The sequence below is a fragment of the Ranitomeya imitator genome, chromosome 2, assembly GCF_032444005.1.
Source record: "Ranitomeya imitator isolate aRanImi1 chromosome 2, aRanImi1.pri, whole genome shotgun sequence".
NCBI classification, from domain to species: Eukaryota; Metazoa; Chordata; class Amphibia; order Anura; family Dendrobatidae; genus Ranitomeya; species Ranitomeya imitator.
In genome coordinates this window covers 738,563,894-738,586,634 of record NC_091283.1, presented here as the reverse complement: position 1 = coordinate 738,586,634, position 22,741 = coordinate 738,563,894, and the positions used below count along the sequence as shown (strand labels likewise).

General features: G+C 44.8%; 1 protein-coding gene across 1 annotated transcript in view; it reads left to right on the top strand.

Moving 5' to 3' along the window:
• The window catches only part of PSAP (prosaposin), a 35,657-nt gene extending 21,425 nt beyond the window's left edge, over positions 1–14,232 (top strand). The window contains exons 8-14 of the mRNA XM_069753217.1: positions 5,287–5,406; positions 5,513–5,608; positions 9,423–9,603; positions 9,882–10,045; positions 11,489–11,569; positions 11,666–11,773; positions 13,528–14,232. Coding sequence (XP_069609318.1) covers positions 5,287–5,406; positions 5,513–5,608; positions 9,423–9,603; positions 9,882–10,045; positions 11,489–11,569; positions 11,666–11,773; positions 13,528–13,563 — 786 coding nt within the window. The 3' untranslated portion in view covers positions 13,564–14,232. The remainder of the gene's footprint in view (positions 1–5,286; positions 5,407–5,512; positions 5,609–9,422; positions 9,604–9,881; positions 10,046–11,488; positions 11,570–11,665; positions 11,774–13,527) is intronic.
• Positions 14,233–22,741: the final 8,509 nt, after the last annotated feature.

The window sequence follows — 22,741 nt, the reverse complement described above, 5'->3', positions numbered from 1 at the left end:
AATCAATCCCTACTTTTTGTAAGCAGCTTAAACTTTGCATTAAAATACGCAACAAAAACACAATGTGTGAACATGGCCCAAGACCTATTGTTTCGTGAGATATGAGATGGAGGGGTTAATTGAACTCCTTCCTCCTGGCCACTCAGGAGATGACAGGTGGTACTGATAAGACTCTATCTCTGAGATGGGGGGACTCTGTCTTTACAGAATATAGATTTTACTTCTGAATTGAGAATGAAAGAGGAGTCCAGGTGGAGACAAGCAGATATTGGTGTCTTATCTTCATGTGTACTATTTATCAAAAAAAGCACAACTTCCTCTTTAACCCCCTTCACCATCTTGGGTTTTTCAGTGTTCGTTTTCTGCTCCCCTTCACAGAGCCTTAACTTTTTTTTTTTTTTTATAACAATGTTCACTAAATACTAAAACTGACCTGCCAATATGATTCTCCCAGGTCATTACGAGTTTGTAGATGTCAAACATATATAGGTTTGTTTTTTTTTTAAGTGGTGAGGAAAACATTTTGTAATTAGACTCCCATTTTTTATCATCTGGGCTAGATGGCTAAATTTTTTTTTTTTTTTTTGCATTCTGAGCTGACTTTTTTTGGTAACGTTTTGGTGGGGACACAATCTCTTTTTTTTTTAATTGCATTTTAATGCAATGTTGTGGCGACCCAAAAAATTAATTCTGGCGTGTTTTTCGTGTTATGCCATTTACAGATTTAATTAAATATATTTTTATATATTGATCAGGCGGCACGGAGCATGGCGATACAAAGTATGTGTTTTTGTGTTTGTGTTTTTTTGTTTCCCTTTTTATTTTGACTTGGGTGTTTCTATCGTATTTTATTTTTTAAACTGGCTTCAATAAGTCTCTATGGGAGACTAAAAGCTGCAATCTTCTGATTGCTTGTGCTACACATTGCAGGGCTTCAGCCATCCCATCAGCAACCTGCGGTTATGTGACATGGACAGGGATTATGACGTGCTTCCGTAACGATCATGCTAAATGCCACTGTCAGATTGACAGCGGCATTTACCATTATAACAGCCAAGGGGGATCACAATTCCTCCTGCGGCTGTTGATTTCATCAGCTGACATGTGTCTGTCCAAGCTTGTAATGGAATTAACATAACTTTAGCTATAACAGACCATCAAAAACTGTTTTGAATGTAGCCTAAGGGAAATTGGTTAACACTAGTTACTACCAATCCTTAAAAAGAAGGGAGGGTTTTTTCTTTAAATCTAGAAGATCATTTCCTCTTGAACCCTAGCTTTTAGGGAAGGGCAGATGACTTGCTTAATGCATGGAAATCCTTTAAATCCATAACAGCTTCTACAAATTTTTCTTCTCTACTCATGTACGGTATGTTCACATGAAGAAATCCTCATTCCCAGCATCACTGATTACTTATTTACATTTGCATCATTAAGTTTATATTCACGGTTCATAAATGCAAACGTGAGCCATCTTTCATTTCATTCCTCTTGATATCTACTACATGCAACAAGATTAGTTCTGAAAACCTATATACCATTTATAAATGGCCTTTTTATTCAGTCTCCCATGACAGCACCACAAGAGCATTTTGTTCTTCGGAAGACCACTCTGGCCGCTACCATTTCCCCATAGACCGGGTGGATAAACTGATGAAGGCGGTCAGGATTACCATGGGGATAGTGGAGGCAAAACCTGAGCGGTCAGTTCAGGATGTTATGTTTGGGGGACTGGACCAAAGGAAACACAGGTTCTTCCCCTTGAAAGATCAGATCCACTCTCTTGTATATCGGGAGTGGAAAAGACCAGAGAGGAAAGGTTCCCTTCCCCCAGCGTTTAAAAGAAGGTATCCTTTTGACGACCCGGTGTCAAGTTCTTGGGATAAGGCCCCGGAACTTGATGTGGCAGTAGCCAAGGAGTCAAAAAAATCTTTGCCCTTTGAGGACATGGTGACTCTCTAAAGGACCCACTGGATAAGGCTGATACCTTCCTTAAGGGCACCTGGGAGATGTCGACAGGAGCTCTAAGGACAGCGGTATTGGCTACATGTACGGCCAGGTCTATGATGGTCTGGTTGGACCAACTATAGACTCAACTAAAGCAGAGGGCTTCTAGAGAGACTATTCTGGAGTTGTTACCAATGATACAGAATGCCCCAGCGTTCTTATCAGATGCCTCAGTGGACTCGGTCAGGTTGGCTGCAAAAGCTGCAGCCCTCTCAAATACAGCCCGGAGAGCATTGTGGCTAAAATGCTGGCCTGAGGATATTCAGGCCAGGTCTATACTTTGTGCTATTCCATGGGGGGGAGGGGGTTGTACCGGTTTGGGCCTGTCCTAGATGAGCTTCTGAAGAAAGCAGGGAACGATGAGAAGAAATTTTCCAGTCTGTTATCCCCTACGGACATCCTTTCAGTAGGAGAAAATTTTAACCGTGGAAAGCCTTCCAGGGACAGAGCCAAGTGGGATAAGAGGAAAGATGGGGGGGGGGGGGGGTTTCATGTTTGGGAGCTCCCTTCGGAAGCATAAGAAACTCAGACTGCTGGCCCAGGTGTGGGGTAGGCTGCCAGTCTTCTACCCTGCCTGGATTGGACTATCCAATGGTGACTGGGTCCATAGCCTGATTACAGGGCTAAGGGTTGCTTTTCTTTTGATCCCACTGGACAGGTTCATGGTAATCCCTTCCCAGCCTTCCTCCACAGAGCAAGCAGCCCTGGAAGTGGTGGTCCTGGAGCTGTTGTGTAAAGCGGTCCTAGTGGAGGTTTCCTTGCCAGAAAGGGGTAAGGGGTTTTATCCCCCCTATTTGTGATTTGGAAGCCAGACTGTTTCTTTAGAACTACTATAAACCTAAGAGCCCTAAACCATTTCTTGAAAGTGCACCCCTTTTTAAAATGGAATCTATTAGATCAGCAATAAGACTAGTATTGTTAACTGTATCATGACAGTGTTGAATCATAAGGATGCACACTATCATGTGCCTATACACGTGGATCACCAGTGGCTCCTCAGGTTTGCGGTGGTCATAGAGCACAATTAGACATTCTTCGTTTTAATGCTCTTCCCTTTGGTCTCTCCATTGCCCCTCTGGTCTCTATGAAATTGGTGGCAGAGGTCCTGGCACAACTATGTGAAACAAATGCCTTGATTATTCCCTTTCTGGAGAATATTTTCTTATTGTGGGCAGGTCGGCTGATCATTGCTTGATGCAAGTAAGAAAAATAATGGCCACCTTGGAACTCTTGGGGTGGCTTTTGAGACGGAGCCCTTTCTCGTTTTTGCATTTGTTTTTCACTCCCCTTCTTCCCAGAGCCATTTTTTTTCTGTCAATATGGTGAGGGCTTGTTTTTTGCGGTATAAGATGTACTTTTGAAAGGCACCATTGGTTTTACCATACCGTGTACTCAAAAACGGGAGAGAAAAATTCCAAGTGCAGTGAAATTGCAAAAAAAGTGCAATTCCACAACATTTATTTATTTACTGTGTTTTTTTTTTCACAATGTTCACTAGATGCTAAAACTGACATGCCATTATGATTCCCCAGGTCCTTACGAGTTCATAGACACCAAACATGTCTAGGTTCTTTAAGTGGTTAAAAAAATTTAATAAATAAAAATTGCGTCATTTTCCAAGACCCATAGCATCTCTGGTTTGGTGAGGGCTTATTTTTTTGCGTTCCGAGCGGACTTTTTAATTATTTATTTTATTGCCCGTGGCTGCATTTGAGTGCAATGTTGCGGTGACCAAAAAACGTAATCTAGACACTCAATGTCAGGAGGTGCCTGTTAGAGTACTTTCAGTCATTGATCCTTGGAAAAAGGATAATTCCTTATTTTTAAGGATTAGGTTGTCAGGAAGCACTTTAGCTTGATGGATCAGGGAGGCAATTTCTTTAGTTTATACGTCAGGTGGCAAGACTGCGCCAAATGGTCCGATGGCTCATTCCACACGGTACATGGCAGCCTCCTGGATGGAAAGATCAGAGGTCTCGATTGAGCAGATATGTAAGGCAGCTACATGGTCTTCTCCTTCCACCTTTTTATAAACATTATTGGCTTGATATGGGTGCCTCTTCCGATCCCACACTAAGAATAAGGGTACTTCAGGCTGTAGTCCCGCCATAAATTTCTTACCCCTCTGTAATTTTTTTTGTGTTGCTGTCATGGGAGACAGAATAAAGTCTTAGTTATTTACCAGTAATGGTATTTTTCGGAGTCCATGACTGCACCCTTACATTCCCTCCCTTCATGTGTGGGTTTGTATGTATTCATGGGTGTGAAATTATTGGGTGTTAGGAGTGTTGTATGTTTTCTGCCATTAACAATGGGAGGTCCTCTCGTTCTGTAATCCAACTGATGTGTGGGAGGTGTGCCGCCCTTTTATGTCTGCAGGTTTCCTGTCCTTGAAGGGTGGATCTCTTCTCTCAAGGTGCGGTCATGGGCTCATGGTACTGAAAAGTAACTAAAGGTACCGTCACACATAACGATATCGTTAACGATATCGTTGCTTTTTGTGACGTAGCAACGATATCGTTAAGGAAATCGTTGTGTGACAGCGACTAACGATCAGGCCCCTGCTGGGAGATCGTTGGTCGCTGAGGAAAGTCCAGAACTTTATTTCGTCGCTGGATCGGCGTGTGTGACGCCGATCCAGCGATGTCTTCACTGGTAACCAGGGTAAACATCGGGTTACTAAGCGCAGGGCCGCGCTTAGTAACCCGATGTTTACCCTGGTTACCAGCGTAAACGTTAAACAAACACTACATACTTACCTTCAGCTGTCTGTCCCCGGCGCTGTGCTTCTCTGCACTCCTCTTGCATCCTGTCAGCGCCGGCCAGCCGGAAAGCACAGAGGTGACGTCACCGCTCTGCTTTCCGGCTGACCGGCGCTGACAGTGCAGAGGAAAGCAGAGCGCCGGAGGACAGACAGCGGAAGGTAAGTATGTAGTTTTTTTTTTTTTTAACGTTTACGCTGGTAACCATAATAAACATCGGGTTACTAAGCACGGCCCTGCGCTTAGTATCCCGATTTTTACCCTGGTTACCAGGGACCTCGGGATCGTTGGTCGCTGGAGAGCTGTCTGTGTGACAGCTCTCCAGCGACCAAACAGCGATGCTGCAGCGATCGGCATCGCTGCAGCGTCGCTGAGTGTGAAGGTACCTTAATACTTTTCCAGAGAGTTTGGCCAGTTCTTTAAACTAATCACAGATAAAAAGTGGTGCTATAGTTTAGCATTATTCCTTAAGTTTTTTTTTTTTTTTTTAATATATTTATTAATGTCCTCCTTTCAGCCAGCACAGCAGATCTGTTGTGCCTCAGGTTTGTGTGCACAAGAAAAGTCTAAACCAATGGTGGAAATGACTCCTGCAAAAGTCCTTGTTCCTGCCATGAAACTTCAGCCTGCTATCAAAGTAAGTTCTGGACTATGGCTTTGTAAAGGAGTCATTGAGCACATTGACATGTGTTAGATGTAAGTTGCCTTTATTACATCCTAACTTCAATGTGCTTACTTTAAAGATTAAACAAGAACCTGTGCAGTTTGATACAGTTTGTGAACTTTGCGAATTGGTAGTAGCAAAACTTGAAGACTTTCTAAACAAAAATTCTACAGAGGTAAGCTTTATACTCAGACAGAAGTTTCCATATTGCCAGAGAAGGCTAGATTTGTATCTGCCACTGTCTGAACTCTGGCTGAGGTGCTGAAAAGCATGCCTGTTTTGCTGTAAATTTGCCTAGTTTTGGAAGATCATCTTGGCTTCTAGCAGGACTCTGTCTGCACAAAGTACAGGAGCGTGGTGCATCATGGTAGGGCCAAACAACTAAAGGGGTATTCCCATCTCCAAGGTCCTATCCCAATATGTAGTAGGTATAATATTAGCAAATGCCTCCACTTAGAATGTAGTATAGTATTTTTGATTCTTTGTCTTTCCTCGTGTGCCAGCATTGTGGGACCTTGGGTATCCGTGGTTACATAGTAACATAGTTATTAAGGTTGAAGGAAGACTTTAAGTCCATCTAGTTCAACCCACAGCCTAACCTAACATGTTGATCCAGAGGAAGGCAAAAAAAATCCATGTGGCAAAAAGTAAGCTCCACTTTAAGGAAAAAAAATTCCTTCCCGACTCCACATACGGGAGTCTGTTCCCTGGATCAACGCCCTATCAAGGAATCTAGTATATATACCCTGTAACCTTATACTTTTCCAGAAAGGTATCCAGTCCCCTCTGAATTTTAGTAATGAATGATTCATTACAACATCATATGGCAGAGAGTTCCATAGTCTCACTGCTCTTACAGTAAAGAATCCGCGTCTGTTATTATTCTTAAACCTTCTTTCCTCCAGACGTAGATGATGCCCCCTTGTCCCTGTCTCAAATCTATGATTAAAAAGATCATCCGAAAAGGTCTTTGTACTGTCCCCTCATATACTTGTACATTAAAATAAGATCACCCCTTATCCTTCGTTTTTTCCAAACTAAATAGCCCCAAGTGTAATAACCTATCTTGGTATTGCAGACCCCACCAGTCCTCTAATAACCTTGGTCGCTCTTCTCTGGACCCGCTCCAGGTCAGCTATGTCTTTCTTGTACACCGGAGACCAGAACTGTGCACAGTATTCTAAGTGTGGTCGAACTAGTGACTTCTATAGAGGTAAAATTATGTTCTCCTCATGAGCATCTATGCCTCTTTTAATGCATCCCATTATTTTAATTGCCTTTGTAGCAGCTGCCTGACACTGGCCACTGAATGAGTTTGTCATCCACCCATACACCCAGGACTTTCATTGACGGTTTTGCCCAGAGTTTTAGAATTAAGCACATAATTATACATCTTATTACTTCTACCCAAGTGCATGACCTTACATTTATCCCCATTAAAGCTCATTTGTCATTTATCAGCCCAAGCTTCTAGTTTACATAAATCATCCTGTAATATAAAATTGTCCTCCTCTGTATTAATTACCCTACAGAGTTTAGTGTCATCTGCAAATATTGAAATTCTTTTCAATGGTTTTTTAACCATTTCATACACTTGGAGAGGTGTCAATTATGACACCTATCCATTATTAATCCATTATTAGCCTGGCTTAATGTCACCTTACAATAGCAAGGTGACATTAACCCTTCATTACCCCATATCCCACCGCTACACGGGAGTGGGAAGAGTGGCCAAGTGCCAGAATAGGCGCATCTTACAGATGTGCCTTTTCTGGGGTGGCTGGGGGCAGATGTTTTTTAGCCGGGGGGGGAGGGCCGTGGACCCTCTCCAGGCTATTAATATCTGCCCTCAGTCACTGGCTTTACCACTCTGGCGGAGAAAATTGCGCGGTAGCCCATGCCAATTTTTTCCGTGATTTAACCCTTAAATTTAATAGCTACAGCGCCCAAATTTTGCACACACTACTAACATTAGTAGTGTGTAATATGCAAAAAAATGGGAATATGACATGGTTTACTGTATGTAATCATGTCTCATATCATGTCGGGTTTAGGAAGGAGAAATGAAAAGCTGGCAATTAAATTACCGGCTTTTCTGCTATATTGCGCTGAAGTAAATGATCTATCTATATATCCCGACTTTGGTGCGAAGATCACCGACCGCATGGCTGATCCCACACTAGGGTCGGATTTCATGAAACCCGACTTTGCCAAAAGTCGGCGACTTTTGAAATTGTCCGATCCGTTTCGCTCAACCCTAGTTTTAATGATGATTTTACATATACACACCCCTCCCCCTCGCTTATCCGTTCGGTAATTTCTGAACAGACTATAACCCTGCGAGTTAACAGTCCAGTCATGGTTCTCATCCAGCCACGATTCAGATATCCCCACCATGTCATAATTATTCTCAAACAACATTAATTCTAATTCGTCCATTTTGTTGGCAAGGCTTCTGGCATTGGTATACATGCACTTTATGTATCTCTCTGCACCTCTATTCTTTCTTAAATTATTAACTGTTCTAACCCCACCCCCCATATGCTAGCAGCTAGCTGTCACTTGATCAGTGGACATTACCATGGATACCTAAGGTCTTGCAATGCCTGCACATGAGGAAAGACCTAGCAAATCAAAAACACTACAAAAATACTACATTTCTAAATGGAGGTATTTGCTGATATTATTACACCTGCTACATATTTGGATATGATATTGGAGATGGGAATAAGTGAACGTTCCCACCTGCTTATTTTCAATCTGTCCACCCTTCTCTTGCTCTATGAAGCCAGAGGTGGGTAGGGGGTGGTGATAAAGGGGAAACTGAGTTGAAAAGTGTTGTTGCATGATTTGTTCTGCCATGGAGCTCCGAGCGCCTGTACTTTCTTTAAACAATCATTCTGTTAATAGTCCCTGCACCACTGCTATCCAGCTTGTAAGCACTGAAGCTGGCCTGGAATAGGAGGTAACAGCACATTCCAGCAATCCTGGCGTGCTTCAAAACCGCGCAGGCCAGAAAAGTGCATGTATGTGTTCTGCGTAATAGTGGTGGTCAGGCTCCAAGAAAACGAGCTGTTAAATATCAAGAACGGCTGACCATTTTAATATGCTGTAAATGTCAACTGCTTGAAAATACAAGCACTAGCTGACATCCAGCTATGAAGATGGGAATGACCCTTTAGGGGTATGTGCACACGATAAGTAAACACTGCGGGGTGGACGCGGTGTACATGCGCAGTGTCCAACCCACAGCATCCAGATGTTACAGCATAGTGGAAGGGATTTAAAAAAAAATACAATGCCCACTATGCGTGCACAGACGCCCGCTGCTCAACCACGTAGACGGACATGTGCGTATTTCCAGACCGCAGCATGTCTACCTTGCAGAGACGCGAGCCTCCGCAACATAAATTTTACCTGGACAATGTACTGGACACAGTGAATGCACACCGTTTCTCAATTCATGGGTAAGATCTGTAGTCGGTGAAGACAGATTGTTACATTACTGTGCAGCTGCTGGTGATACTATTTAGTGATGAGTGAGTGTACTCGTTGCTCAGGTGACCTCCGAGTATTTTTTAGTGCTCGGAGATTGTCTTAATTGCAGCAGCTGAATGATTTACAGCTATTAGCCAGGCTGATTACATGTGGGGATTCCCTAGCAACCAGGAAACCCCCACATGTACTCAGCCTGGCTGGTAGCTGTAAATCATTCAGCTGCTGCGATAAACTAAATCTCCGAACACTAACAAATACTCGGAGGCCCCCCGAGCAACGAGTACACTCTCTCATCACTAATAATATTCTACATAGAATCTCGTCAGCAGCAACTGTCATCTTGTATCTCCGTAATAGGAAAGTGTCGTCCCTGAATTCAGATTTTATCTGAGAATCGCAGAAAACGTTGTATTAAGTCAGTAGATTTCTATTGATTTCAGTTAATATAACTGCTCTTCGCATAATGAGATTTGTCATTCTTTCCACCATAGGAGCACATAAAGGAATTTCTTGAAGAAATCTGCAACATTATGCCTCCCAAATATCATGACAAATGCAAAGATTTTATCGATACCTACAGTGCAGCTATTATTTCACTGGTGGAGCAAGAGATTCCGCCAAAAGCAATCTGTATGGTGCTCGGATGTTGCAGTTCTCGAGAACGCAAGTCAAGTAAAATTATTTTCAGTTTTTTGTTTGTTTTTTTCCCTTTAGAAGTTGTAGCGCAAAGTTAATAATGTAATAAATTTATATAATGTGTAGTTAATCTTCCATAGAGCAGTTTTTGTGGTTTCGGTACCTTTTTTAAAATGAACTGCCAAGGTATGGGGTGGGATGGAACAAGCATTTCTGCTGTTTGTGTTTTTGTTTCGTGCATAGTAAATTTGTGTCAAGACTATGAATTGGTTATAAATATTCAGAGATAAACTTATAAAAACCGGTTTTCACAGTGAAACTCGGATCCGAACATATTCAGTCCGGAGGTTCCTGTTCAGTTTGCAAGATGATTGTGGAATATGTGGACACAATTCTGGAGAAAAATGTTACTCAGGAGAGAATTAAGGCTGCTCTACATGTGGTGTGCAATTACCTGCCACCCAAAATGGCAGACGAGGTAAACTACTACATTCTACTTTTTGTTTTATGGCCAGTCTATCCTGAATAAGTAGTATCCCAAAAAATGATTTTTTTTTTTTTTTCTTGTCGCATGATAAATTCTCACTAGTTTTGGTTTTTGTATATTCCTTTTCTTACTATTTACACTTAAAACCCTCCTCTCTGCCACATTTTTTTTTTTTTTTTTTTTACCCTGTGAAGTGACAGTGGAAAATCCGAGTGGCTCTGGACAGCACTAGACTAACATAGTAGTACTTTCTTCTGCTGTGGCCTAGTTGGGAACAGCAGTGTATGTCTCAGTGGGCAACCCCTTTTAATAACTGTAACTCCAGTCAGTCATAGGAAGCCATGTATTGTACCAAAATTTGTGTTGTCTTTCAGACAACTCGCATGCCCTCTGAGTACGCCCCATTCTAATCCTCACCATCGGAACAGAATAGGGCATGCTTTGCATTTCGTCAATCTCATTTTCACAGATCTGTGAGATTATGCGTTCACTAAAATATCAGGCATCACTTGGATATTTTACGCAGTGAACGCACCCTAACTTTTTTTTCTATTAGTTCTTGTTTATCTTGTGCTATAAATGTGTCTTTAGCTTAGTCTAGGAGTCAGTAGGAAGGGGAAGCAACATGACGAGTTTTTCAACCAAATGAAAAAAAGTGGTTTGGTACAGTGTTAGCCAGTAGAAAAAAATATATATATATGGAGTGCCCTGTGTGAGACAAAATAGGAATCTTGTGGGTGTGATACCTTTTACTGGCTAACAAAATATAGTGAACTAGATGGCAGCCCGATTCTAAAGAATCGGGAGTCTAGAATCCATATATACTTGAAATTCGGCAGGAGCTTGAAGAGCAACGTCACTGGGCCCGCCTCCACGCAGTAGAAACTTGCTGTGAGGTAAAAAATCAAAAATCACACCAAAATGGCGGGCGGAGTGTCACAGTACGGCACGTTTCTGATTGGTTGCCGCCTGCTGCGAGCGACCAATCAGACACTGGACACTGTTGACGTCACTTAGCTCCGGACATTAGCTCCGGACATTAGCTCCGGACAAAGCCACGGAAGTTGGCACAAATTGCAGGAAGTAGTATTCTAGGCAATTATATATAAGATGATGTTACAAAGCAAGCTTACGAGACTGCTTACTTCTCTTCAATACCAGCCTGATAGAGATGCGAGCCGTCTCCTAAGCTTGCTCTGTAACATAATTCACTATATTTTGTTAGCCATTAAAAGGTATCACACCCACAAGATTCCTATTGTCACACTGAGAGCACTCTATATATTTTTTTAAGTCCTTCAGTCTTCACAGTGATGAGACTTCTGTACTGAATGTTTCGATGCTGACATTACCTAGAACCAATACAAGACTAACTTAACTCTTTAATGTACATGTTACATGATTATCCTTAGTGTATTCTGTGCTTTTTCTTAGTGCGATGCCCTTGTTGATTCCTATGAACCTTTATTCATTCAGCTGATTCTGCAAGCTATGGACCCAAAATTTGTTTGTGAGGTAAGATTTGGACATGGTGATTTGCACGTAACTTTTCAAAGTTAAGTTGTTAAAAAATTGTTCTTGGTTTTTTTTTTTTTTTTCTCTACCTAACAGAAAATGAATCTCTGCACAAATAATGCAAAACCACTTTTGGGAAGTGAAAAATGTATGTGGGGGCCTAGTTACTGGTGTAAAGATATGGAAACTGCCGGAAATTGCAATGTAAGTGACTCCTATTCTAACTAATCTACCGTATATACTCGAGTATAAGCCGAGATTTTCAGCCAAAATTTTTGGGCTGAAAGTGCCCCTCTCGGCTTATACTTGAGTCACGGTCGGCGGGTGAGGGGGGGAGAGAGGATTGTCGCATACTCACCTAGTCCCGGCGCTCCTGACGCTGCCCCTGCCTGTCACACTGTCTTCGGGTGCCGCAGCTCTTCCCCTGTACAGCGGTCACGTGGGACCGCTCATTAGGGACCCATAGGGATGGAGCTGCATATTCATTCCTCTAATGAGCGGTGCCAGTGACCGCTGACAAGAGCTGCGGCACCCGAAGAGTGTTACAGGCAGGGGCAGCGTCAGGAGCGCCGGGACTAGGAGAGTATTTTATATTTACCTGTCCACGTTCCACACGCCGGGCACCGCTCTGTCTTCCCGTCCTCTGCAGTAACTGTTCAAGTCAGAGGGCGCGATGACGTACTAGTGTGCGCGCCGCCCTCTGCCTGAACAGTCAGTGCGGAGGGACGCAGAGTAGCTGCGGGCAGCAAGAGAGGTGAGTATGTTTTTTTTGTTTTTGTTTTTTTATTGCAGCAGCGTTATATATGGCACAGTTTTATAAGGAGCATCTATGGGGCCATAATGAACGGTGCAGAGCATATATGGCACAGATTTATAAGGAGCATCTATGGGGCCATAATGAACGGTGCAGAGCATATATGGCACAGCTTTATATGGAGCATCTATGGGGCCATAATGAACGGTGCAGAGCATATATGGCACAGCTTTATATGGAGCATCTATGGGGCCATAATGAACGGTGCAGAGCATATATGGCACAGCTTTATATGGAGCATCTATGGGGCCATAATGGAACGGTGCAGAGCATATATGGCACAGCTTTATAAGGAGCATCTATGGGGCAGTAATGAACGGTGCAGAGCATATATGGCACAGCTTTGTAAGGAGCATCTATGGGGCCATAATGAACGGTGCAGAGCATATATGGCACAGCTTTATATGGAGCATCTATGGGGCCATAATGAACGGTGCAGAGCATATATGGCACAGCTTTATATGGAGCATCTATGGGGCCATAATGGAACGGTGCAGAGCATATATGGCACAGCTTTATAAGGAGCATCTATGGGGCAGTAATGAACGGTGCAGAGCATATATGGCACAGCTTTATAAGGAGCATCTATGGGGCAGTAATGAATGGTGCAGAGCATTCTATATGGCACAGCTTTATAAGGAACATCTATGGGGCAATAATGAACGGTGCAGAGCATATATGGCACAGCTTTATAAGGAGCATCTATGGGGCAATAATCAACGGTATGGAGCATTATATATGGCACAGCTTTATATGGAACCTCCTTTGGGGCAATAGTGAATGGTATGGAGCATCTATTTTTATTTTTGAAATTCACCGATAGCTGCTGCATTTTCCACCCTAGGCTTATACTCGAGTCAATAAGTTTTCCCAGTTTTTTTTTTTTTTTGTGGCAAAATTAGGGGGGTCGGCTTATACTCGGGTCGGCTTATACTCGAGTATATATGGTACTTGCCAGTCTAGTTTTATATAAAGGAATCTGTAGTCTTTCACATAGTTCATCCATTATGTAGTGTTTTTGTGTGGTTTAGTCCCTTCCTGCCCTTACTAATTTTATATTCTTTCCACGGTTTGTCATGCCTGACGTCTCCTCTTTTGTACTTGCAAATGGTTTATCAATTTTTCTTTTTTTTTTTCTTTTTAGGCTATTGAGCACTGCAAGCGTCACGTGTGGAACTAAAAAGCACTGTGCATAGCAAGAATAGTAGACTGGATCAAACAAAAATTTTTTATTTTTTTCTATTGATTTGCAGGGAAGAGTTTGTCAAAGTAATAACTAGATGTACATTTGTTCTTTAGAGAGGATAGTAAATGACACTTTTTGATGCTTTTCATTAAATTTTTAAGCTTGATATGCATAATTGTTGTTCATCATGTAATATAAGCCAATCATGTACCCACCTTCTAGCTACAGCATCTAAACAGATCGGTGTTCTTCCATAACACAAATTTCTATCTCTACATGTCTTAGCTTTCTAATAGTTAAAACTCAAAATCCTGCTCTTGCATGGGCTTTTTTTTTTTTTTAAGGTTCTTTATATGAAAAGCCATGAGGTTTGGAGTAATCAGATTATCTAGCAAAATCTAATACAAATTTACCATCAATTTATTAAGTATTAGTTGTGTAGTATTGTACTTTTTTTTAAATTCTCTCCTTTGGCCATTTATGTACAGCTTCAGTACCTGTTTCTTTTGTCACTGCTTTTAAAATTTTACTGCTTGTGTAACATGCTAAATCTGAGACTTGAATTCGTTTAACTTTTTTGAACTACTGTCAAACTTTAAATACAATAAAGTATAGATTGACTTGTTTCTTGCACTAAAGGATAATAAAAGGTAATATTCTGTCTTTGGGTCTTGATTCTGAATTGAGTATGTATGATGACATAGGCCATAAAAATCTAGTGGCTTGGATTGGTCTAGAGAAGTGGTTTTCAAAGACTTAAAAACTTACTATTAGGCCGGCGTCACAGTACTGTATAATATGGTTAAGTGCTATGCGATAAAACATCTCAACCCCTTAATGACAGCCAATACATCTTTTAACTGACCTGAGATATTATAGAATAGCCTCCCCATACAGGTGATAATCCAGCAGCTGTCGGCTGTACACTATAGCTGACAAACTGCTGCATCAGCCACGATCAGTGTTTACACCGTCCAAATCTGTTTAACCCATTAGACGCTGCTGTCAATTACTACATCATTTAAATGGTTAACAGAGTTTGGGGGCTTCCTTTTTATCCCAATTGGTGCCCTCAGATCATGATTGTGTGGTCCTGATGTTTGCCATGGCAATTCATGACCATATAGCCGCCTTAGAGTCTGACGGCTGTTGTAACCTGTTCAGAAGTTAGCGGCATTTAGGTGGTAAAAATACACATTTTCATTTGTCATGCCACTTTGCATTAATTCCTGAAAGTCACATGAAGGGTTAATAAACTACCTGACTGCAGTTTTTAATGTCAGGGGGTGCTGTTTTTAAAATGGTATCACTTTTTGGGGTTTCCCAATATATGGGACCCCTAAAGGCACTTCAAACATGGATAGGTCCCTAAAAAAAATACATTTTGTAAATTTCCTTGAAAAAATGAAAAATGACTGCTACATTTTTAAACCTCCTAAAATGCTAACAAAATTAAAAAAAACATTTTACAAATGATGCTGATGTAAAGCAGACATGTTGGAAATGATATTTATTAATGTTTTGCTGTGGTATAACTATGTAGATTAAAGGGATAATCATTCAAAGTTTGAAAATTGCTAATTTTTAACATTTTTCTCAAAGTTCTGATATTTTTTATAAATAAACGCAAAACATATTGACCTAAGTTTACCATTACCATAACGGATAATGTGTCACGAAAAAACAATCTCAAAATCACTGGGATTTGTTGAAGCGTTCCAGAGTTATTACCATATAAAGTGACACTGGTCAGATTTAAAATAATTGGCTCCGTCACTAAGGGGTTAAAGCTCTTGACCCAGTGTTATACTATAGGGCAGGTCACATCCACTATTATTTTCTCACGCATCTTGAGCACAATTGCAGCATGCTGTGAGTGGTAGCAAGACGCTGTAACTCGCACCCATACAAGGCTATGAGTGCATTTAATACATTTGACTGCACTCTCATTCGCTAGTCTGCTTCCAGCCTTGGCCCAATCAACTTGTATGCCATTGATATTTATCGCTAGTACTTTAACCTCTTAAAATGCCCATTTGTGGTCGTAAACTACAGCCTTTAAGGGGCCTTATTACCTCATCAGTGTTTTAAAACTGATGAGGAATAAGTGCATGGTGCCCCCCATTGAGTGAAAATCCTGTGGGTGAAAGATGCTGACACCCTGCGGCATTGGCTTATACCGCTTTTGCAACCAGTTTGGGCTGATTAATCCCTTCATGATGAAGCCATTGTCACTTTTTTTTTTTTTTTTTTTTTTACTCCTTCCCAGAGCCATAACTTTTTTTTTTTTTTATATATTTCTGACCCCATATTTATTCGATCTCCCTTCATTGCAGCACCACGACAGAGGGGATCTGCCCTTCAAGAACAGGAAACCTATAGACAAAGGGTGGCATCTCTCCCACACCAGTTGGTTTCCGGTCCATGACGGGTGAAGATCTATAGACATACCTGTCGAAGGAGTCATTCCCATGCCTGGACAGTCGGTTCAGGCAGTGGGGGGTCCCCTGCCTCATCCGGTGCTGGGTCCCTGGAAGTGCCACAGTGGATCCAGGGGGACTTCATGGTAGTGTGTGAAGCAGGTGAGCTGTATCTGGGTAGGATTACCAGCTCAGTCGTGGTCTGCAGCACAGAAGACTGTGCAGGTGGAAGGGGAAGAAGAGGCTAGGTCCCCGGTGTCGGACATTTAGGCCGGAGTCACACTTGCGAGTTCAATGTGAGAAAGTCGTGCGAGTCTTCTCGCATCAAGTCCTGGTACTCGGGACGGGAGCCTTCAGCTGCATAGAAATATATGCAGCCGCACGCACGCTCCGGTCCTGAGTGTCGGCAGCAGTACCAGGACTTGAAGCAAGAGACTCGCATTGAACTCGCAAGTGTGACCCTGGCCTTATAGTGACTGTGTGGGAAAATTTCTCTGCATCATCTGCTTCCTCCTCGGATGATGGCTCAAGCCGCTCCTGCTTCCCCACCTGGATGATTTTTTTTAGTCATGGGCACTTCAGCCCATCATTGCACTACACAAGTAGAAGTGGTAATATCCGCTTTTGAGCGATTGTGGTGGTTATTAAATATTAGTCGCGTTTGCAACCCCTAAAAGTTCAGGAGTGAAATACCAGAGTGTCAGCTACCAACTAATAAGTTAAAAAGCACACAACACCAGGTGTTGAGGGCCGTGAACAATCCTTCTATGTCTCTTAGGGCAGAGACACACTACCGTAGTTCTCATGCAAGAATCGCACTGCACGGACTGGCCGGCACCTCTCCTGACCGGAGCATGACAGCATGATGGATTACTATGGAGCTGTCGAGCTCAGGTCAGGAGAGCCGACAGCCAGTACGAGTTTAACAATGCGATTCTCGCGTGAGAAATACGCTGCTGTATCTCTGCCCTTAAAAGGGTGATGTCCCTCCTGGGCTTCCTGACTTCCTGTATCCCGGTGGGCTCAAGTTGATACTAGAGCCTTTCACTTAGCGGGTACCTCGAGAGAATAATATCTTTTTTCCCCATCCCAGATACAATCCCTTGCTTTGTGGCTGGAATTGACTAATCTAACCATGGTGGATTCCCTGGGTAAAACATGTATTGCGGGTAGTCACCACAGACGCTAGCCCTAGGGGTTGGGGAGCTCATCTTGGTGAGGTCATGGTCCAAGAGATCTAGAGGGGAAAGGAGTTAGACAGTTAATCTAATTCAAAAGAACTGATGCTAGTGGAGTTAGCAGTAAAAAGGCTCCTTATATCCCTACAGGGTTATCATGTCAGAATCCTCTCTGACAATTAAGTGACAGTGGCTTACATCAACCACCAAGGGGAGACCCGATCCAAACCTTTTAATGCAAGTGGCGTATCATATCTTCCACATGGTGGAAAACAATTTCCTGTCATTAACCACTCTTCACATAAGAGGAAGAGAAAATATCAAAGCGGACTTCTTGGGGTATGTGCACATGTTGCGTATTTTGCTGCGGATCTGCAGCAGATTTGACGCTGCAGATTCGCAGCATTTTTCCATGCGTTGTACAGTAGCATATTAACCTATGGAAAACAATCTGCTGTGCACATGCTGCAGAAAAGTCTGCACCTTTTAGACCTAATCCATTATAGGATTCTGCAGGTGTGAAAATGCAGGCAAAATCCACGGAAAATCTGCAGGTAAAACGCAGGTATTTTTACCTGCGGATTCTGCTAAATCCAAGCAGAGAAATCCGCAATGGAATCTGCAACGTGTGCACATACCCTTAATCCTCAACCAGCTCAGGCAGGGAGAATAAGTGCTGAATCAGTCCATCTTCAACCTGATTGTACAATTGTGGGGTGGTCCGGATGTAGAGCTCTCTGCCACCAGTGTGAACAGGAAGGTAGGTCGTTCTCTCAATCCAAGAGAGAATCCACTGGTGGTGGCAGAGTATAAAGGGATTAGGCAACTTTATTCTTCAGGTCCGTGCGATTACAGATAAGATTTATATCAGGTTTTTATGTTTGGCTGCTGTCACACACTAAAAGGCGCTTTTCTCTATCGCCTCATTGGGGGACACAGGAAACCATTGGTGTATGCTGCTGCCACTAGGAGGCCGACACTGCAAATGAAAGTTAGCTCCTCCTCTGCAGTGTACACCCCACCGACAGAAAGTAAGATATTCAGTTTAGCTTAGTGTCAGTAGGAGGTGGACACGGGTCTTTCATTAGACCCTTATCTACCTCAATGTGCGTCGTTTCCTTTTCAGGTACCATGGAGGGATACAGGGTGAACAGTCACACCTGTACTCCCACAAAGAGACTGAGTACGGCGTGTACTGCCACCCCGTATTCTCATTCGTCTAGTTGGCAGGACCCCGGCCCCTAACACAGAAGCGTGTTGAGGTGATTCGTACCTGGGCCTGCCTCTGTCTCCCACCCACCAGAGCCTGTCGGTCTGAGGAGACGAGGACGTCCCACATCGCAGGATTTCGGACGTCTGATCCATGCTGGATGGGGAGGTACTTTTCTTTCTCTATCGCCTTTCATTGGGGGACACAGGAACCATGGGTGTATGCTGCTGCCACTAGGAGGCTGACACTATGCAAATAAAAAAAGGTTAGCTCCTCCTCTGCAGTATACACCCTACCGACAGGAAGTAGGATATTCAGTTTAGCTTAGTGTCAGTAGGAGGTGGACACGGGTCTTTCATTAGACCCTTATCTACATCAATGTGCGTCGTTTTTCTTTCAGGTTTTCTGGAGGGATACAGGGTGAACAGTCACACCTGTAATCCCACATTATGGACTATGAGTACGGCGTGTACTGCCACCCCGTATCCTCATAGAGCCCTCAGCAGAGCCATGATCCTGGCACACAAGCGTGCTCAGAAGTCCGGTCCTGGCTCCGTCCCCCACCCACTCGCCCACCAGAGCCTGTCGGTTGGAGGAGACGAGGACGTCCACCAGCAAATTCAGGACGTCTTTTTCGGCATCCGGAATAATGAGGTATATTTCCTTTCCTCAGGTTTTTTTCCGGAAGAAGATATACAGATGAAGAAGGTGAGTATTTAGAAGGTGTCCCATCTATCTCCTTCAGGACCTTTAAGTTAGGGATTCCCTTTAGGGAGGTGGGGGGCCTTTTCCTAGGGGAAATGCCAGGTTTTTCAGCAGCTCTTTTGCCCTGCTCAGGCCTCCTTAACTCCCCCCAACCCCCCCCCCCCTCCAGTCTCAATGCGGGCTCCGTCGCTATTTGAGGGGCTACCTTTTTCAGTGGTACAGGCGAGTTGTTCGCCACCGCCATGGCTTATTCGCCTCCTTCTCCCCTCAATCTGGCGGTCGCCGGCGTCTAACCTAGGAGGTCTACGCCGGCGCGACTGCCGCCGGTTTTCTAATCTAGGCCCCGGCTTCAGGCCTACTCCGGCGCGACGGCCGCCGGGTTCCAATTTAGGCCCCGGCCTCTTAGACCTACTTCGGCGCGGCGGTCGCCGGTTTCTAATTTAGGCCCTGGCCTCTCGGGCCTACTCTGGCGCAGTAACTCCGCCCCCCATTTGCTCTCCTTCGGGCGGGCTTTCTCCCGCCCGTATCTTCTTCCTGCAGGGCGTCTAGCTCCGCCCCCCATAGCAGTGCCCGCAACTGGCGCCATATTGGTTTCCCTGGTGTGTGCACTTGTCTCCGCCCACTTCTTCCCAGCCACCGCTCTACAGCCGGCGCCATCTTCCTGCCCCAGGCTTGCGCGGTCGGCTCCATCTCCTCTTCCGTTTTTAATAGCGGGCCTTTTGCTCTCTCTTTCCTGGTGCAGCATCCAGCCCATCTTATGGTCCCTCAGGCGTCGCCAGGGATCGTCGCATCCAGCGGTGCATCTGTCCGCAGGACCTGCTCCTCTACAGCCTGGAAGCTACAGGACATCTGCTGTGAGTATCCCTACACAGCAGACTGACACTTCCCTCTGCCTCCGTCCCCTAACCCTCGGGCGCTATGTCTAATTCTAAGGCAGAACTCTCCCGTCCTCCTGCCTTTTCTGCTATTTTGGTCCATCACATTGTATGTTCGCCCTACATTTGCAGATTTCCCTCCCTCTGTCAGGACTGCGACGGCTCCGCGGTGCCTACCGCCCTGGACACCCCTGCTGTCCGAGAGAGTGAGTCCCCTATCCCAGCGTGCGTCTCCTCTCTGTCCCAATCCCTGCGATCTCACCCAAGTGTCTCAGACCCTAGTGTCTGCGCCGGATAGGTTGCTATGACATCACATCTTCTGCTGTGGCTAGCGGATCACAGGAGGCTCTGTCCGAGTCTACTAAGATTGGCCGCAAAGGATCTAGACAGGAACGCGAAGCGTTCTCAGATGCACCTTCGGAAGATGTGTTGAAGCTGGATTCTAACCAAATCGCTAGCAGGGATTTGGTTCAGAACCTCATTGCTGCAGTTAACCAAGCCTGTAGCATCAAAGATTCCGCTACGGAACCCGCAGATCAGGCGGTTTCGTTTAGACGGTCCAAACCACCTTCCAAAGTTTCTGAGTTTGAGGAGCTGGTGGCCAGAGAAAGAGAGAATCCGGCCAGACGCTTTCAAAGAGGACAGCGCCTCGGCGTGTTATATCCTTTTCCCCAGAGCACCGCTAACTGGACAGTTTCTCCTCCGTGGGCCCGCCAGTCTCCAGACTACACAGTCCGGCCCCCCTTTCCTGGTGCAGCACGTTCGAAGGAATCTAATGGTAGACATTTAGAATCCTTGGCGAGGTCAGCCTTCAAAGCGGCTGCGTCCACTCTTCGCCCGGCCTTTGCCTCCTCATGGGTTTCAAAGTCTGTGGCCAAATGAGCAAAGCAACTCCGTCAAGGCACTCTGACTGGGCCTAACCAGATCAGCTAGTGGGGCTTGCCAACCGGTTTTCTCATGTGATCGAGTATTTGGTCTCTGCTTCCCTGGATGCCGCGTCTCGTGCAGCTCAGACATCCAGCAATGTCGTGGCCATCCGCCTGACAGTTTGGCTTAAGGCCTGGCAAGCGGATCTGTGTTCTATGAAGGCACTTCCCACCTTGCCCTTTCAGAGATCACGTCTTTTGGTCCCAGACCTCTTCCTCTACAGCAGAGGTCGCAAGCGCGCTAGGATAGGAAGAAGTTTTCCTTTAGGTCCACTTCTTCCTGGCTCTCCGGCTATTCCCAAGGAAGATCCACCAGGTCTACACCTGGAAGATGTACCTCGGCATGATTCTCCCTGGAATCCCGGCGCATCTCCCAAGCTAGGAGGTTGCCTTCCTCTCTTCAAAGACGTTTGGCTTATGGCGATGGAGGATGCATGGGTCAGGGAAGCGATATTCTCAGGATACAAAATTAATTTCGCTTCTCAGCCCTGGGATCGTTTCTTTGAATCTCGCCCTCCAAAGACCCGACCTTGTTTTCGGGTTTCTTTGCAGCCATCGCCTCTCTCCTCAGCGCGGAGGTAATCGTTCCCGTTTCCAGAAAGAGAAGGATTCACAGGCTTCTACTCGAACCAATCCCGGTTCTTAAGTTACTAAATAAAAGGGTCCATCTGCGAACTTCGGAATGGAATCCCTTCGTTCAGTAATCACTTCCATTTCGGCATAGGAGCTGCTGTACTCCATAGACGTTCTGGACGCCTAATTTCATGTCCCTATATCCCCAGGACATCACAGATTCCTGCACTTTGCAGTACATCAGGAGCATTCCCAATTGGTCACCCTGCTTTACGGTCTCGCAATCGCTCCCAGGGTTTTCACAAAGATCGTGGCGGCGCTGATAGGCATCTTGAGAGTCAGGGGAATGGTACTTTTCTGTGACTCAACTACATCCTCATCAAGGCTCCGTCCTTTTCTCAGGTTCATGAGAGCCCGTCCATTGTCCTCCACGCTCTAGCCCATTTCAGGTGGCTTGTCAACAGGAAGAAATCCTGTCTTGTTCCCTACCAGCACCTTGTCTTTCTGGGCATGCTCTTCGACACTTGTCAGACCAAAGTCTTCCTCCCCGAAGATAAGAGATCCATCCCTCGTTGGGACGTACGCTGGCTCCAGGTCCTCTGCTCTCCTTTCGATCGGCCATGAAGGTTCTGGAGAGCATGGCGGCAACATTGGTAGCGATTTCCTTCGCCCAATTTCACTCTCTACCTCTTCAGCAGGCCATTCCGTCTCACTGGGACAGGTCTGTCTTCTATCTGGATCGTCCGATCCTACTCTCTTACCAGGTCAAGCGGTCCCTCATCTGGTGGCTGACATTACCTCTCATCCCCCAGGGCAGGTCTTTCCTTCCAATTCTCTGGCGGGTGGTGATGATGGACGCCAGCCTGCTCGGCTGGGGCGCGGTGTTTCGCCACCTGTCTGTTCAGGGTCATTGGTTGGCGTAGGAGTCTTCTCTACCGATCAACGTCCTCGAGTTTCGGGCCATCCTCCCTCCCTTCGTCTCTGGGAAAGGATTCTCAGTGGTCTTCCTATCCGAATCCAGCGGACAATGCCACGGCGGTGGCATATGTCAACCTTCTAGGGGGGACTCGGAGCTCCTTGGCCGAGGTATCCAAGATCCTACTCTGGGCAGAGGCAATGGTTCCGGTGATATCCGCGGTGCATATTCCCGGCGTGGACAATTGTGCCGCCGGCTTCCTCAGCCACGAGGGTCTCGCGGCAGGGGAATGGCCCTGGCATCTGTAGATTTTCCATCAGATTAGTCTTCGATGGGGGACAGGTACAGGAATGTTCCTCTGTTCATCTC